The 18,046-nt window shown below is 47.1% G+C and overlaps 1 protein-coding gene across 5 annotated transcripts in view; it reads left to right on the top strand.

Annotated features, from left to right (window-relative positions):
• Nucleotides 1-18,046, top strand: part of RERE (arginine-glutamic acid dipeptide repeats) — a 400,567-nt gene that overhangs the window by 332,244 nt on the left and 50,277 nt on the right. For all 5 annotated transcript variants that reach the window (XM_080658269.1, XM_080658266.1, XM_080658268.1 and 2 more), the window contains one exon: nt 10,318-10,398. In XM_080658269.1, the coding sequence (XP_080514395.1) occupies nt 10,318-10,398 (81 nt within the window). The remainder of the gene's footprint in view (nt 1-10,317; nt 10,399-18,046) is intronic.

Raw genomic sequence — 18,046 nt, 5'->3', positions numbered from 1 at the left:
AAAACACATGGCTGCTAGAAAATTAAAGTTACATGTTTGGCTCACGTTCAGTTTCTATTGGGCAGCCACTAATTTAGACTCTCAATTATAATTTTTCAGAAGGCTTCTTCACTAAAGATTTCCATTCTTTTATTGGCTTGTAACTTACAGACGAGCCACATTTCTTTTTTCAGTTTATCCCTCTTTCTTTTTGTGCTGAGATCTACTTGGTTAAAGAAGGCGAACTTTTTAATGACTGTTTACGAGCCACTTTACAGGGACGTTTACGGAGAGACTCCGCGGTGATACCAGTGATAGCCCAGGGAGAGGAGAAGCCTCACACCCATTTGGGTCCTGTTGTTAGTATTGGGTGGTTTTAATTCGGGTAGCTGGGCAGCCACAATTGGCCAGAGATATTTTGCTGGCGGAATTCCTACATCTGTTAATGCTGCTGCTTAACTAGCCAGTTCTCATTTGACTTGAAATGCACTGAAGCGTGCTCTGATACTCACCCGCGGCAGCGCTTTGTTAGGGCTGCCGCAGTGAAAGGACTCGGCGGCCTCAGTGTGATCATCACACAGACGGAGATATATGGGATGGCTCGGTGGCCTGTGCGAGTGGGCTCAGTTGCTATGTAAACCATCTGACATGAGGTCATTTTCCTATGAGGCATGTGGTCTTCGGATGAAAAATGGAGTCATTTTATTTGACATTTGAGACCACCTGGAAAGGGTTTAGTACCAGGTGTGTTGAAAAAATTAATTACCGGCTTCATTCTGGGTGCTAAGTGGCATCGTGGGGTGGGACGGTGTGGTTTCTCCGGTGGGATTTGTACATCGGAGTGGACAGGAAAGTTGGTGTTAGACAGTTTTGTAAGTAGTAATTAGAGAGTCGGAAACTTAGCCGTGAACACATGTCAGGAGACACTGAGTCAAGACGGAGGGCAGATGGCTGGGAAATCAAATAGTGCTTTGGAAGACCAAGGGAGCTCACCTCCAGATGCATTCATTCATTCATTCATTCAGTCATTCAGCCAGCCAGTGACTGATTGCTGATCAACTGCTGTACATATCAGGTGCTGCTTTTGGGGTGGGATACAGAAGTGAACACATTTCCTGATGCATTTAGTATCATGTAAAGCATGTCATGTTACATGGTAATAAGAGCTGTGTGTCCAAGCAGAGTAAGGTTTTAGAGAGTGAAAGGACATGCAGATTGAGGAAGTCTAATTGGAAGCTTATTTACTGGTTCATTTAGTTAATAGTTGACTAACAGTGTAGTTAGAGTTTTTAGTAGTTTTTTAATGAATTTCATATTGGTTTCTTCTTACTATGTAACAAATTAGGCCCAACAGTAAAAATTACCTCAACTGCCCTGGCCAGTGTGGCTCAGTTGGTTGGAGTGCTGTCCCGCATACCAAAGGGTGGTGGGTTCCATTCCCCGTCAGGGCACATGCCCAGGTTGTAGGTTTGATTCCCCAGTTGGGGTGTGTGCAGGAGGAAGCTGATTGATGTTTCTCTCTCCCCCTTAAAAAGAAAATCCATTAAAAAAATGACCTCAACTTAAAACCATAATATTCACTTATTAGCGCTCCGCTTCTGTGGGACGAGAATTCGGAAGTGGCTCGGCTGTGGGTTCCGAGTTGAGGGGCCTTCGTGAGGTTGCCGTCAGGTGGTAGATTGGGGGGCGGGGGAGCCATCTTGAAGGCTCCTTCACTCAGGAGCCCGACCAGGAAGCCTCAAGCAGCTGGACCTCGGGAGCTTCTGAGGGTCTCTCTCGACCCCTGTGTGTCTCCCAGCGCTGCTGGTGGCCTCAGGAGAGCCAGGCTTTGTAATCTGGTGGCTGGGCGCTGTGTCTGCAGAGGCGGAGCCAAGCAGAAGCTGTACTGCTTACACTCCAGCCTCAGAAGCCCAGCAGCATCGCTTCTGTCCTGTTGGTCAAAGCAGTTATTCTTTTTTTTTTTTTTAATATATTTTATTGATTTTTTACAGACAGGAAGGGAGAGGGATAGAGAGTCAGAAACAGCTGCCTCTTGCACACCTCCTACTGGGGATGTGCCCACAACCAAGGTACATGCCCTTGACCGGAATCGAACCCGGGACCTTTCAGTCCACAGGCTGACGCTCTATCCACTGAGCCAAACCGGTTTCGGCAAAGCAGTTACTCTTGGAGAGGGTACTGAAGAGCCTTGGGGAGGACCTGGCCTAGGACACGTGACTGTCCATGTTGAGATTGTCATGTTCGGAGACTGTGAATAGAAAGTGTAGGTGAAGTCTGAGCTAAAGAAAAACGTCTGCTCTAGAAGAGAGATGAGAACCATAATAAAAATGTGGTTATTATTTTAAATAGTTACCCCGTTTGCCTTTTTAAAACTAGAACTACTTTAAAGAAACTATTAACTATAGTTGACGCTTGAACAACTCAAGGGTCAGGGGCACCGACCTTCCGTCCAGTTGAAAATCCAAATGTAACTGTAGTTAACCTGGACCGAAGCTGATAAATTCAAAGTTACTGACAAAGTAGAGTCAGAAATGCGGAGCGGTATACGAGGACTCTTGGAAAGGCCCACCATGACTGCTGGCACGTCTCCTCCGGACAAATTGGTTCTGGGTGCTATTTAGAGTAGTGCTCTACTCAGTCACCTTTTCGTTAATGTGTTAAATATTTAAGACCCAAAACCAAATGATACTTTTCAAAGCAGCCTCGTTAGTATACCTCCAGCAAGAAACAGGTTTTAGATATGGTGACAGGAATCTAACAAACAAGACTGTACGGCTGAAACGCAATAGGTTTCAGCTGATGGTTGGTCAGTGGAGCCTTGATGGACAGGTGGGCACTGTGTCACCCAAGTGTGGGGAGAGGCTTTCATTTCTCCTGCTTGGCATCGGTGCCCCCTTTCCCCTTACTCCCTCGTTAACATCGGCCCACGTTCAGGACACCTCCCTGTGCTTCTGCTGTCCTCGGCCTGGCTCACGGGCTTGCCCGTTCACATCTCTGTCTGGGAGCGAGGGGGCACCGTGGATTGCTTACTTGCAAATATGCCTGCTCTTCAGTCCCCTGAGAACCAGTAAGTTATTAACATAAAATTTTGTGCAGAAAACAGGGTAGAGCAGAAGGAGCCATTTTCACAGTGGGAATCATTTTAATACCGACAGTGTTTTCCAAACAGTTATGTAAGAGGACTGAGTGAAGTCACTTTTCGAAGTCCCGGTGAGTTTCTGACTGTGATGCACTAGTTAAAATTCACCGGAGGGAGTTAATTTGGAAAGCTCTCAGCCAGGAGTTAATGCAGAGCTATTTTTAAGCCGTTCCTGAGGTGTAGTCCCCTCGTCCTGCCTCTCCTCTGCTGCGGACACAGGTCAGATCAGCCCTTGTTGGAACCATGTTGGAGTTCCAGGTGCAGAGGCGGGAGATAAGTGCACCTTATCCTTTGAGGGACTTAGCCTCCGCCTGCTGCTCTTCTCTCTGCTATCCAGTTTGATGATCAGAACAATGTTTTTTTAAATATATTTTATTGATATTTTACAGAGAGGAAGGGAGAGGGATAGAGAGTTAGAAACATCGATGAGAGAGACATCGATCAGCTGCCTCCTGCACACCCCCTACTGGGTATGTGCCCACAACCAAGGTACATGCCCTTGACCGGAATCGAACCTGGGACCCTTCAGTCCGCAGGCCGACGCTCTATCCACTGAGCCAAACCGGTTAGGGCCAGAATAATTTTTTGAAATGGAATAAGGCAGGTATTTTTTGCCAATTTAAAAAATGAAGAAATTGAGGCAAGAATAAATTAAATGATGAGAATATAGCCCTTGCTTACTCATTTATAGATTTTTGAGAACACTTACCTTGAAAGGCAAACAAAGGCAACAGATGCCCATCGCACCATCTGTGATCTGCACCCTGTCCTGGACTCCATCTTGGGCCTCACCCATCCCCTGAGGCTCCCGTTGTTTACATATGTCACCCTTGACCCTGGAGTGATGGCGTGGTTAGTTTCTCCTTCTGTAAAATGGGGATAGCAGTAGTCCCTAATTGACTCACTGAAGGTTGGTGTGATGTTTTAGTAAGTCAGTGCATGTAACCCTTGAGACATACCCTAGCACTACTCAGTGTTAGCTGTTTTTATTGTTGCATAGGGTGGTGTTTCCCTACCTGTTTCATATCATGACGCGTAACAGCGAAGCTGCCAGCCCTAGGCCCACCCTGCCACCCCGAGGGTGGAGCGGGTCAGCATCTGGGTAGGTCATGGGCACACCCTGCCACCCCGAGGGTCACCATCTGGGTAGGTCATGGGCACAGGGCTCGGGAGGCTCTGACATGGGGCAGGCTCAGCAATAGCACCAGGGACTTTTGAACGTATAATTTTATCGTAAGAGAAAACGTTGCTGCATTGTGACCCAATTATGTTTATTCCTATTAAGTATCTCCCATTTCAAAACTGGCTGTGTCTATAAACAGCCATGTCAGAATTTCCTTTATGGAACACAGGAGCAGACTAGGTCCCAGGACTTCTGGGTTTGAATCTCATATTCTTTGCATTCTACCAAAAATAAGAAATAGAGCTTTCCAGGGCCTATTAAAACCCAGTTTGACAGTAAATACTGTGTTCAGCTAACTCACTCTTTTTAAAGCCAGGAATTAAATATTCTCTACTAGGAACTTACAGATGGTAACTCCTGCTGAAGATAGGAAGTTTTAACCCAGGAATGGAAAACTAGAGCAGTCTGTCTAAAACTGGAGCATCATTATGTAGCATGACTGGGGCTCTAATGATCACTACAATGGCAGTCATGTTACAGTATATGTGTATCAGATGAACATGTACACCTTATACAGTGTTATATGTCAACATATATGAAACGCGCACAACCAGAAACTCAGTTTGTAAACAAAAGAACAACCTCCTTGCCATAAACAAACATATATTTACGTTTGGATCTCATCTGGCTGTGAGGACTCAGAAACAGCAAAGGACTTGTTTTCTGCTCCCAAGGAACACGCAGGTTAAGTGGAAACAAACGCCCCAAGCCCCTCGGTTCAGGCTCCTGAGAGGGCCCGGCCGCACGTCTGTGGAGCATAAACAGGGCTGCTGAGCACTCGGGGCAGGGACCCAGCCCACGGTACCGCCTTGAAGTGAGCACAGTCTCCCTTCTCCTTCACCCGCGGCATCCTGGCATTCTAACATCTGTACTCCGCCAGGAACAGGAAAGGTAAGGGACGTGGAAATAATTCACGAGGCCTGGAATTTCAGCTCCACTACTAAGAAACAGACCATGTCTGTGAGCTGACATTCAGGAGCTTAGAGTACAGGCAACCTCACAGATGTTGCCCCCCCCCCTTTTTTTAACAAATAGAAGGCAAGACCCTCCACCAGCAAAAACATTATGACTCACTTATTGCAATACTTGCTTTATTGCAGTGGTCTGAAACCAAACCCGCAATATCTCCAAGGTATGCCTCGACGTGTCCATTTTTAAATCGATAACGTTAATTATTAAATTAGTCTTAAAGTCTGCAAGGTCTTCATTTGAAGAGAAATGAATTAATAGAGGGAAAGGAATGTTTAACATATTGACCTATTCCGATCACTGACCAACTCTGAGTGGGTTGGCTTTGTTTCGATTTTAAAGGCTCCTCTGCATTTCTGGTAAACCACAAGGTAAAGGCTGGTCTCTGAGCAGCAGATGTTTTACCAGTTTTGAGGCCTTGTGGCTTTCCATAGAGAAGTAACAGTGCAGGCCACATGAAGCTTTTACTTCCTTTTTTTTTTTTTTTTTTTTTTTTTTAAGTGGAGCCAATGGTGCTTTGTGCTTGATGGCATAGTCATTGAAATACATTGACAGAAGTGGTCTGTGTTCACCACCAGATGTCAAATTCATATTTCTAGAAGCAGTTTGAAATGTCTGAGACATTCAAGCAAGTGTTCCCAATGGGCTTGGCCCACAGAGCTAGCCTTGGGGACCTCATAAGAATCCTGAGTGATACTTAGAGCCCAGGGTGCAGTGGGCGGTCTATTGGGAGGGAGTTTGAGAGCAGCAGGAAGCCTTGAACAAAGCCGGGGAAGACTCCAACATTTAGAGGTTGAATATAGAATTAAGCCAGGTGATGTGAGGAAAAGCAGGAGAGTTTCATGTCATGGAACCAAGAAAGTGAACCCGGTTATAACCGTTCAAAATGAACCCTTGGCCCTGACTGGTTTGGCTCAGTGGGAAGAGCGTCAGTCTGCGGACTGAAGGGTCCCAGGTTCGATTCCGGTCAAGGGCATGTACCTTGGTTGTGGGCACATCCCCAGTGGAGGTTGTGCAGGAGGCAGCTGATCGATGTTTCTCTCTCATCGATGTTTCTAACTCTCTATCCCTCTCACTCCTTCTCTAAAAAAATCAATAAAAAATATATTTAAAAAAACAAAAACAAAATGAACCCTTGGACTTTTAACTGTTTGCCACTGTGACCACCCTAGGCCAACAAACCTGTCATCTCATGTTTTGTTTCACTTACGTATCAGAAACAGGGGAGCGCCAACTGCCTGATGCTGTAGGGAGCCAAGGAGAGTCAGATACAGTACCTGTCTTCAGAGCCATAGACCCTGTTGGTACATGAGACCTTATACAAATAAGTAAATGCCAGATGAATGGGAGGGAATGGTCAGGGAAATTTCCTTTGGGAGTGGGAGGGAGTTGGACTTGGGTGTGAAGTAAACTGGAGGTATCTGGAGTAGACTGTAGAGAGCAGTAGAAAGGGAGCCCAGAGTCTGGGGTTCAGACAGTTGCCACATGGGCCAGCTGGCATTACTGGACATCTGGTTAGAAAGGTGGACAGACAGGATCCTGGAGGGCCCTGACTTCAGGGCTAAGGCGTGTACACAGCACTCTGAATAGGTTAAAGCTATCCTTAGGGCGGGGCTGGGAGCAGGACAGTGTGGGACTCATGGTGAACTTGGTGGTTTTGAGAAATTCCTTGCAGGGGCTTGTAAATGGCTGAACGGGGGAGCTGGGTTAACAGGCCAGCTGGGAGGAGAGAGGAATAAGGGCTTGGCCTGGGACTAGCACTGTAATAGGCAAGAAAGGAGGGCAATGAAAGACCTTCCGTAGGAGAACACCGAGGACCTGGTGACGTGATGTCAGGGCCAACAGGAAAGGGCGGTCACAGATAATGGCACCGTGAGTAAAAACGGTTCCGTCTGTACACTCCTACCTCCGTCTTACAGACAGCGCGGCAGTGAAGGGCATAGGTTTTGGAGCCTGGGTTTGAATTGTCTTTTCCTCTGAGGCCTTGGGTGACCTTGGTCTAGTTCCTTAACCATCTGTGCCTTAGCTTCCTTGTCTGTAAAACGGAGATAATGCACTTCTTTTAGGTTGCGAGGATTTAAAATTAATATATGTAAAGTCCTGGCATCTAGTAGATATTTAATAATTACTAGTTGAATGGGTGATGTCCAGAGGAAGAATCGGAATCTGAACTCAGGTTTGCTCAGCTCCACCACATTAGCTTGATGCTCCAGAGTGAGCCTTCCTCAGTCGCCACCTCCATCGTGCTGGCCTCTCCTCGTGGGCCTGTTGTGTGTCCTCTGGCCTGGTCCTGGAATTCCACCATCACACTCCCGCTGGATCACCCACCTCAACTTCGTGTAGACTCTCCTCCTATAACCACCTCCGGCTTTCATGGAGGGCCTTCCGAACCCCCTCCACCTCTGCACGTGCTGTCTGTCCTTCGTGATCTGGGCGGGCCTCCCCATCCTGGGGAAGGCGCTGTGGACTACACAGGCTGTGCCTATGGCTTCCTTGCTGCACTGAGGAGCTGCGCGTTATGCTTGGCTGAGCTAAATCTCAGCTGTTTCTGAAACGACTCCACACACACTTATCTTAGCTGCTAGAAATGAATCTGTTTTAATAAGGGTCCATGGCTACTTTTACGTTCCTCCCAGTGCTGGGTGCGCAGTAAATACTTAGAGGGATGAAGAAGCATTAATTCTGATGGCTGAGGTTGCGTTCAGGCCTCCTTCATCTCCCTCCTGGGTTACTCACCAGCCTCTTCAGCTGGTCTCTCCATTGTAGCCAGTCTGCCCCTAGGCCACAGCCACACTGCCACTGGAGCCATTCTTACCAGTCTCTTCATGGACCATAAGGCTTCAGCTGGTCCAAAGGCTCCCTGCAACCCGATCCTCTCCTGCCACGCCAGGCTTACCTGCTGGCACTCTTTTCTGCACACCCTGTCCTCCTCGCAGTTCCCAGAATGTTCTGTATGCCCTTCCTGGCTGACTCCTTTGCGTGAAGCCCTGCTGCGCACACCTGGCAGGCTCATGCTCTTCCTGTCACTTCCTCTAAGACACCAGCAGTGCGAATTGCTTCCTCCTCCTAGCCCCACCCACAGCCCTTTGTTCCTCTGCTGCTTTTCTAAGGGCCCAGAGATTGATCTGTTTACCTATTTGCCATGGAGCTCCTTGAGGACAGGGCAGCCTCATTCCTCTCCATGTCCCCCATGGAGGTGCCTTGCATGTAGTCCAGGATGCGTGTTGTACTTAGAACGATACTTTTGTTAAGTAACGAGGTCACTCTTTTCCAGACTGGAGGAGGGCTTGCTTTTTTTTGTGCCTTGACAGACTTTTCCTTTGAACTATAAGAATTGTATTGAAAATTGACAATGATGAGTCATATCTTAGAAAGGGATGCGATCTGAAATGCAGAGCCTCTAGAAATGGGGCAGGAGGTTGCAGATCTGTCTTGCAGGCCAAGTCTGGCTCCTCACTGAATTTGCCCGGCTAGTCTCAAACACGGGCGAGTGGGAGGGACTCTCCTCCCGGTGGGCAGGTGATTTATTGGCTGGGAAGCTTCCACGGTGATTTAGTTGTGAAACGGCGCCTTGCGAGGTGCAGGCTAATGCCTGGGCCTCGCGGGAGCAGCCGCCCACAATCCCTGGCCGGAAGGGACCGCGAAGGGGGGGGGGGTTGGGGGGGGTCAAAGGGACCGCGAGGGTCGAGGGTCGTTGGGGCCAGCCTCCCATATTGGAGCCCAGGGGTGGAGGACGTGCGGCCGTAGCGCTGCTGCCTGTGCCCGCCGGGAGGGCGGACTGGAAACGGAGGGGCCTTGGAAGGGCCCCGAGTGCCAGCGCGGCCCCAGCCCCGTGGGCGCTCCCCGCTCGCTCTCGCTGCGGTAGAAGTTTCTGTGCTTTGCTGCCAGGATTTATTCCTGTGGTTCTGAAGGAAGGAACTAGATACCAGCGCGGGTACCGGGAGGCTTGGCGCAGAGTCCCCGGGTGGGGGCCGGAGTGCGGGACCAGCGGGCAGCGCGGCAATCCAGGCCGCCTTTTGCAGCCGCCCGCGGCCGCCGGGCTCTGTGCGCCATCCTCCAGCCTCCTCCCCTGGTGCCAGCGGTGGCCCGCGCTGCGCGGCCGCGGTCACACACCGAGCCACCCCGTCTGCCACCTCCCTGCGCTTTGTGGAGCCAGAGCCCAGTGACAGGCGCGGCCTCTCGCTGCCCCGGACCCCGAGTGCGCTCGGCGCCCGCCCAGCGTACCTGTGGCTGCCCGCCACCCGCGCCCACCGGACCTGGTCGTGCCGTGGGGGGTAGGCAGGGCTTCCGCCCCGGCTCCCAGCCCCGCCCCGAGGTGGGGGCCAGGTGGGGGGGGGCGGGGGAGCGGGGAGCTGCCCCTGCTGGGGCTGGGAGGGGCTAACTGGGAGGAATGGGACAATGTGAAAGTCTCCGGACTGCTAAGGAAATGGGCGGAGGGGGCGGGGGGATGAGGGGCTTCGGGAGGAAGGAAGGGGTGCTGGTGGATCTTTATTTGATGCCCTGGAGTGGCTTTTAGTGGCGGAGATGGCGGGGCAGGCCAGCTGGTGTTCAGGCCCCAGTGGGCTTCTGATACCGGCCCCTTCCTAGGGCATTCCTCGGATTAAGGAAAGGCTTTTAACCCTCCGGCTGTCCCGGAGAAAATTCTCCGGGTTTGGTTCTGTTTCCTCCCTTCTGCTCCACACTCGGCAGCCTCGTTCTCAGGTGGAGAGCAGTTGTGCTGCCTGATTGAAACACGGAACACATTTGTTGTTTATATCTTGGTGGACCAGTGTGCAGACTGCTAGCACAGGGCGCAGATTGCTTCCGAGCCCAGACACGACGTTCTTTCCCTCAACCTGTGTGGGCTGTGGGCTTGGGGTTCTGAGGAAGGCTGTGACGGGCCTGTCCTGGTTGGGGGCCCCAGGTCTGCTGCCGAATACACCCCTAGGCGGGTCAGTGTTCCCTGGCCAAGACTTTTTTGTTATTCTGCTGATTGCAGATATCTTTGCTTGCTGACATCCTGTTTTGTTTTCGTTTTTTACATCCCGTTTGTTTCTTTTTATCACAGAAACGCTTCGTCAAGGGGCTCAGGCAGTACGGCAAGAACTTCTTCAGGATCAGAAAGGAGCTGCTTCCCAGTAAGGAAACGGTGAGACAACTGGCCTTTATGTAACTTGGCGTTTTCCTCTTTGCTCTGCTGCTGCTCCACACTGATCTTCTGAAATGGTTCCTTAACCCCGCGCTGTGCTCAGGCCCGGCTGGCCTCTGGCATCCCTTCTTCCTCCTTCCTTCGCGGTTAGTTTTGGATCATGATTCTCTAGATAGTAAAGCGTCAGACTCTGCCTGGCTCCCAGAGAAAGTGGACTTCTGCTGTAAGAACAGAAAGGTGACTCTGTCCCTCTCCCTTCCTCTCTGTGAAGAATCAATAAAATATATTTTTTTAAAACAACACAAAGGTCCTCGGCAACAGGGTTAAGGGAGGAGGGAAGGGTCAGGGTGTTGGGGAGTTAACGTCTAATTTTAAATACAGGGCCTGAAATAGGAAATAGCATGTATCACTAGTTTGGATTTCGTTGATTGGTTTGTAGCTCATATACTTTGAATTCTGTTGGGACTTTTTCTATATTTAAGGTTGCTATGTTTTGAAGAGTAGTTTTAACTCTAATTTTCTAGCCCTAAAAGTTTGCACTTTCCATTTGAGAGATGCATAAGAATTTTACAAATTGCTAAATGAGGCTTTTAAAAATTCCTGTGATATTTCACAAAGCTGAGAGTCAGATCTGATGAGTACTCTTACTAAACGTGGGGTCAGAGGGTTTGCTGAGAACATTTCCGAGTGAAGTTATATGAAGAAAATATTAGCAAGGGATTCTGTTTCATTTATCTGTAATTTCCTACAGGTGCTATTGAAGGGGGAATGTCCTCTGGCGAGGTCTAGGAAGAGTGGAGGCTGGGGGTGCAATAGGACCTGGGCATGTGCCCTGACGTCCAGTGTCTGTGGCTGAAGCGCTCTGTGCGAGTGGGGGATGGGGTGAATAGTTAGACATTTTCTCCAGGAGTGGGCGGGGGGAGGGATGGGTGAAGAATATTCATTGCAAAAGTATGTAGGTTGCTATGTTTGGTTTGTTTTTTTGCTTTTCTAATTGGGTTTTGTGTATTGATTTCTTCAATTTTGATTACTTTCTTTTTTGTTTTTAATGAATGTTTCTGGACACTTTCTGGACAGTACCTTAAGAACAGCGATAACATAATAGGAGAAGCATGTTCTGAGATTTCAAGTATAACCTCCCATAAATTGGTGGTTTGCATCATCAGTCATAACTAGATTAAACTTTTAATATTTATTATACATCTAAATATGCTGAGAAATGGGTCATGAGAATGGTAAAAAAAAGAGAAAACTGTTCACAGACATAAAAATTAAATATGTAATAATCCATAAAGCCAACTTATTTTTTTGTCTTTCCAGAACAAATTGGAAAGAGGTATTTAAAGTAGAACAGTGAAAGAAAGTTTTCTGAGGATTTCAGTTATTTGAAGTTTTTATTTTTAAAAACTAAAATGCCTTTTTCCCGAGTGTAGGAATTTTGGTTTGGCCAAGTTGGGGTGATATTGAGAAAGATCAGTGAGTAGCTTTGACTTCGGCAAACTGTGGCTCGCAAGCCGCGGTTTGCCGCTCTGTTGACTAATGAGTTTGCCGACCACTGGGGTAGATCATAACCTCTCAACTCAAGTTTTATCTACCCCTGTGTGCTGCTAAAACTTGCAAACCATGAAGAATGTGATACAAGATATGGCTGGACAATTACTTTATCCTTCTGTTTTAAAAAATAAATTTATAATAGCAAGATTAAGCACTAAATCTAAAATCTGTCTAGCATTTGGAAATGCTAATTTTTATCTAGTTTTAACTCTCAAGTAGGATGCCTTGGTAACCTAGATCAAACCTAAATCTTTGATTCTGTGTTTCTTCTTGCTCTTGGTTCTTCCTCCTCCTCCTCCTCCTCCTCCTTCTTTTTAAAATACATTGTTATTGATATCAGAGAGGAAGAAGGGAGAGGGAGAGAGAAATAGAAACGTCAATGAGAGAGAATCATTGATCGGCTACCTCCTCTACTCCCCACACTGGAGATCGAGGCTGCAACTTGGGCATGTGCCCTGACTGGTAATCGAATTGTAAACTCCTGGTTTATAGGTCACTGCTCACCCGCTGAGCCACGCCAGCCGGCGGTTCCTTACTCTTCCTGATGATGTCAAACTCGATACGTAGCGTTTTCTCACTACACACCTCTTCAAGCTGGTTGCCTGTGTTTTTCTAGCCCCTCTTTCCTGGGACCCTTCCCCATCGTTTCTCTGCCACCTCAGTTTGCTGGTCACGTGGCTCCTCTCTCTACTTCTCTGGCACCCAGAAGTCTTTCTGTTTTAGCCTCTTTAGGGCATGGCATCGGAGCTAATGGGAGAGTTGCTTGCTTCACCGGAAGATTTATTATGGCCGACTGGCTAACTGCTCCCGGTGTCCGGTTGTCTGCGTAGAATTGGAGGAGTTTGTTAGTAGAGTAGAGCTCTAAGTATTCTAATCAGCTGGGAGAGGCACTCATGTTGTCCTTAGTTATCAGCACAGGCAAGCTAATCATTCACAACCCCTGGCGAGGGGAGGGCAAAGGTTCTTTTTCATTTTTGCTGTGGAAGATGAAATACGCAGACACCGGTGTTTTTGGTTGAAAACTTCCTTGGTAGAAACCTTCATACGGTGATGCCTCTTTTATAGCAAATCCTTGGCTACTTTCCACATTCTGTTCTATTTACCAAAATTATTAACTCGTTTCTTCGCTATTCTCAACTGACTTGAAACTTCAGAAGGGTGTCAGCGTCCAAAGAACACGCTTGATTGGGCCTGGACCCGGGTCAGCAGACCTGTGCTCTATTCTTGGTTTTACCAGTAACTGTAGTACGTGATGATCGCTTTTGACTGTGCAGTCTGCTTTGAGCTGTTATTGGGAAGTTCAGGGCGATCCTGACAAGCACTGGGAAGTTGTTTTTTCTAAAATGGTGTTTCTTTGCATGAGAATTTTGTAGGTGCTCCATGCAATCTTTATAAGATGTCCTCACTCCGGGCTATCACTGTGCCTGAGAGCACAACCATGGCTCTCGCTCCTTTGCCACTAACCTGCTCTGGGGCCTTCCACAGATTATTCAGTCTTTCTGTCCTTTAGTGTCTGTGTCTGTAAAATGGGCTGAGTTTCCTACTCTTAAGAATAGTTTTGAGCCCTAGCCAGTTTGGCTCAGTGGATAGAGCGTTGGCCTGCGGACTGAAGGGTCCGGGTTTGATTCCGGTCAGGGGCACATGCCCAGGTTGTAGGCTTGATCCCCAGTATGAGTTTTGCAGGAGGAAGTCAATCAATGATTCTCTCTCATCATTGATGTTTCTCTCTCTCTCTCTCTCTCTCTCTCTCTCTCTCTCTCCCTTCCCCTCTGAAATCAATAAAAAGTATATTATAAAATAAAAATAAAAAAATTTAAAAAGAACAATTTTGAGAATTTAAATGAGATACTATCGATAAAGAGTGCCTAAAAACACTTGAAAATGATTGTTCTTCCCATCTACCCCAAATACTACACAGAGTAGCTAAATGCTATGAAAGTACATAATTATTTTTGGCTTATAAAAAAACTGAATCTGTGTAAAAACAAAGTACCTGTTTTTTATTAGTCTCACTTGCCAAAAATTATTTTAGTTGAAAAACTGGGAAGGGGTGGAGGGCAGTGCCTAGTTTAAGGGGTGTATTTTGTCTTGAAGCTTTGTTGAGGAGACTTCCGTTCTTACCAGTCCCTTCAGTGAGTTGTGCAGACCAAGGTCCTGGTGGGTATGGACAGAAACGGCTTTCCTAGCCCTCTCGGTCTGGTGCTTATTACACAGGCACTACATCCGGCTGTCCTGGAACACTGCTGCCATTGAAGTGGGCCTGGTGGTTGTGATTGTGGCAAACCAGCTGTTTATAGAGGTTTAGTTGAGTGGGTCTTACATGTTAACCTCATGATACCCCGGAGAGTAACCACAAGTCACATATTTTAGTGTCATGGTTGTACAGATATCCTGAAGTTGATTATCCTTCTCTGTATCCTTCCATTTGCCTCCCTCAATAGTTAGGAGTAAATAGAGTAAAGATTCCTTGCCGAGTGTATCAGATTCTGCTTGGCTGTGCACTTCTCTCTCAAGACACCATTGGGCCTAAACCACATGCAGTCTTGGGTGTGAGTACGTTGGTGTAAATCACAGTACGTGTCCCCAGCCGAGATTCCGGGAGGATGATCGGAACCAGGCCCCCTGGGTTCAGCTCCAGGGACTTCGGGTGCTCTTTGGATTGATGAGTTTCGCTAAGGTGATGCCTGAAAAAATGAGAGGCCAGATAGAGCTGAATCTTAATTACCAGGAGGGGAAACCATGTTATGAATAATACAAAATCAGTAGTGTTCCAAAATAGTCTTTTGTTTGATTTTTATACAGACCTTGCAGTTTTCTTCAAAATTATGAGATGATTACTCGGTGACAGTGACGTTTATCTTTTGTGCTGAAAACATGTTTGTGTTGTTTGAACCAGAGACTTTCTGTATCTGACGCCTGAAGGGTTGTCCCTTGAATCCTGGCTGGACTTCCTGTGTGGCTCTCTCTATCTGCTGTTGCTCGGACAAATTTAGCGGCATTGGGTCATAGACCGGGAGCACTTACTCAGCGACCGGTCTCAGAGGCAGCTCATATTAGTGGGAAGACAGTTCGATCTGCTCTGAGTTGGTAGAGAGAAGAAATGCCCCCCAAGTTGTAATCAGCCCGTGGAGGAAGGAGGTGAAAAGGCCCGTCCGTAACTGCCTTCTCATCTCTAGTTTTATTTCTGAGAACCTAGTCCCGGAGAAATTGAGCTCATGATACTTGTAAACCCAGCTGCTGGTACATTAATATTTACTGTACTAGAAATCCATTTGCCCCGTTTCCCATTTTTAGAGCTAAGCACTCCATATAGTTCAGTTTTTAGAAATGTTGGATACTTACCGAGCGCTGTAATGGGTACAGTGTCTAAAGAGAAGCAAGGTGCCACCGTGCCCTGCTGCCGGGCAGAGGTACCCTTTGCGTGTGCTCAGGGTCCTCCTGGACGGAGAGGCCCTTCCGTGTGCACAGAGGCTGAGGGCTTCTGGAAGGCTCTTTGGAGAGTGCAGTGTTTGACCCGAACTGTGAAGGAAGGATACATTTTTGACAGGCCGAGGTGGGGAGCGGGGGGCGGGGAGGAGAAGTGACTTTCCAGCTGTAGGAAGTAGCACGAGCTAAGGCATGGAGACAGGAAATTGCAAACCATGCCCAGCCAGTGCACTGGTGTGGCTGGAGGGGAGGCTGCGTCAAGCGATGCCGTAGGACTTAGGCCAGAACTGTGGCTTGCAGGTGACTTTGGGGGACCTTAGAGTGCGTTTGGAGATCCCCCCCTTGAAGGCTTTTAAAGAGAGAAAAAAAAAGTGAGAGCATCCAAGCCGAGGTCTGAAACCTTGTTCTTGTAATAATTCAGTCTTGCAGTAAGACCGAAAACGGGGAGCTGACAGTGACTTAGGAAAATGGAAGTCTGTCTTTTAGCGTGCTTTCTTTCCTCTATTGAAAATGTGTCCCTGTTTTCAATGGGACCGAGAGCCCAATGAACGGGTGAGTGGTTTTGATGTTTAGTTGTTGTTGTTTTTTAACTTTGGGTGATAGGATGAAAAGTATTAGAGATTTAAAATTTCAATTTGAGAAATATCATGAAAATCAACCACCTTTCTCAGCCACATTTCTGGGAATGAGTTCTGTTAAACATGTACATAACTATTGAATATTAATGGTTCATTTCTTTGGACAAAATATCTTTTGCATAGAGCCTGTACTCCCAGCAAAGAATGACTAGTATTTGGACAGGGCTTTAGGACTGAGTAATCGAGATTCTGTTAATATTAAGAGGTTAAAAATTACTCTAGCATTCAATTTGAAGTTTTATCTAACTTCAGATTATAACCTTAGGTAAACAATTTTCTGGCCTCATTAATGCTTAATCTAATGTTACATAACAGTATGGACTTACTGAATAGGTTGATATTAATGAGGACAAATGTGTTATAACCACTAACGATACTTCAGGAAACTCTCCAGTTTAAAATCCGAGACCTCTACCGCAAATGCTGTGTGTCCTCACCGCTCGCAGTGTGGCCCTAGACCAGGGTCATCGCATCACCTGGTTCTCCTGCCAATCAGACCCCAGGCTCCAGTCGGCGCCTGTTGAACAGAGCCGCTAGGAAGCCTGCGTTTGCATTAAAGAAGCCTTGCAGAACCCGAAGCCTGTATGCAACATTCGTTCTTGGAGTAATACTGTTTTTATTCCGTGAAAGTTGTAAATGGTTTCACTATGAGGACTTGATTTTGTTTTTCATATTGTTACAAAATTTTTCAAACATACAGAGAAGTATCTGGGCTTATTTTCATTATCAGTGATAGAATTTCTTAATATAGCTTCCCCCTTCCCACTTCCCAGTCTTCCCTAGAAATTCAATCGTAACTCCTGTCATATTTCATATAAAAACGGTTGTCCCCCTGTTTTAGTTGTGACAGTCTTTGTGAGTCAGGCTAGGCTACACCCGGTTTGTTTCTCATAGAAACCTTTTTATTTGAAAGGATGACTTCTCCTTAATCTGAAGTTTACATTCTTAATACTGCAGATGTTTCTTTACTGGAACACCTTAAATACGAATAATGCAAGTGCTTTGAGGTTGGCAAGATTGGGTAAAAGAGTAGACATTTAAGTGCCATACCTTTTCTCTTAATTACTTGTCCTCAGGTAAATACAGACAGAGCTGGAATTTTCCATGCGAGGCGGAAGTGACCGCTAGAAACAGGCACTGCCTTGGGGGGGCAGGTACTTTGTGAGATCCTATCGTTATTCCCGTGTAGGGGTTTGTTCCCATTAACATGGAGCAGAGGTTTGAATCTCTTCATTCTGATAGTCTAACCAGTGGTCAGCAAACTGCGGCTCTGTTAACTAATGAGTTTGCCGACCACTGACCTAGACTCTCCATTCCAATAATTACAGGCTGTTGTTGTTCCTTGTGATTAAGCCCCTATCCCAGTGGTCGGCAAACTCATTAGTCAACAGAGCGGCAAACCGCGGCTCGCGAGCCGCAGTTTGCCGACCACTGGTCTAACCTGTATGGATGTTTGGGCAGTGGTCCAGTTTTGACTGGGGTCATCTAAGAGAGATTGACTGATTCCTTGTGTAAGTAAAGCAGTTAAGAGTTTGCATGTAAGAAATTTTTGGTGTTGATATCGGGGGGGGGGGGGAAAGAGGTCTTAAAAATTAAGGGACTTTTTAAAACCAGGGCCCTTGTACATTTGCTGCTCTCAGTACTAACGTGTTGGGCCTGTCTCTGGCCTTACCTGCATATCAGAACTGGTGGGACGGCATGAGAGTGCGTCAGTGTACACTATGGAGTGCTTGTAGAATCTGCGCTTGGAAACGGCCTTGGACTCTTACCCTGTTACTGGGAAGGTGCTGCTTACAAGGATCAGTTTTACTTGTTTGCTGTTGGTATTTGCTAACCCAGGTTTCTTATGATCCAGCTGGATCTTGGTTACCTGGGGACTTTTAGATGGAGACATTTGTGACTTTTAAGCCGAAATAGACACCCATTTCATTAGCTAGTTAGCAAAACAAATGAATGGTTTGAACTGGTCTTTAAAGACTTAAACGTTGTGATTACTCTGGTTCTAGTCAGTGAGTTTATTCGGAGCTCAT

The sequence above is a fragment of the Plecotus auritus genome, assembly GCF_963455305.1.
Source record: "Plecotus auritus genome assembly, chromosome: 2".
Lineage (NCBI taxonomy): Eukaryota > Metazoa > Chordata > Mammalia > Chiroptera > Vespertilionidae > Plecotus > Plecotus auritus.
This window is presented reverse-complemented; position numbering and strand designations above follow the sequence as displayed.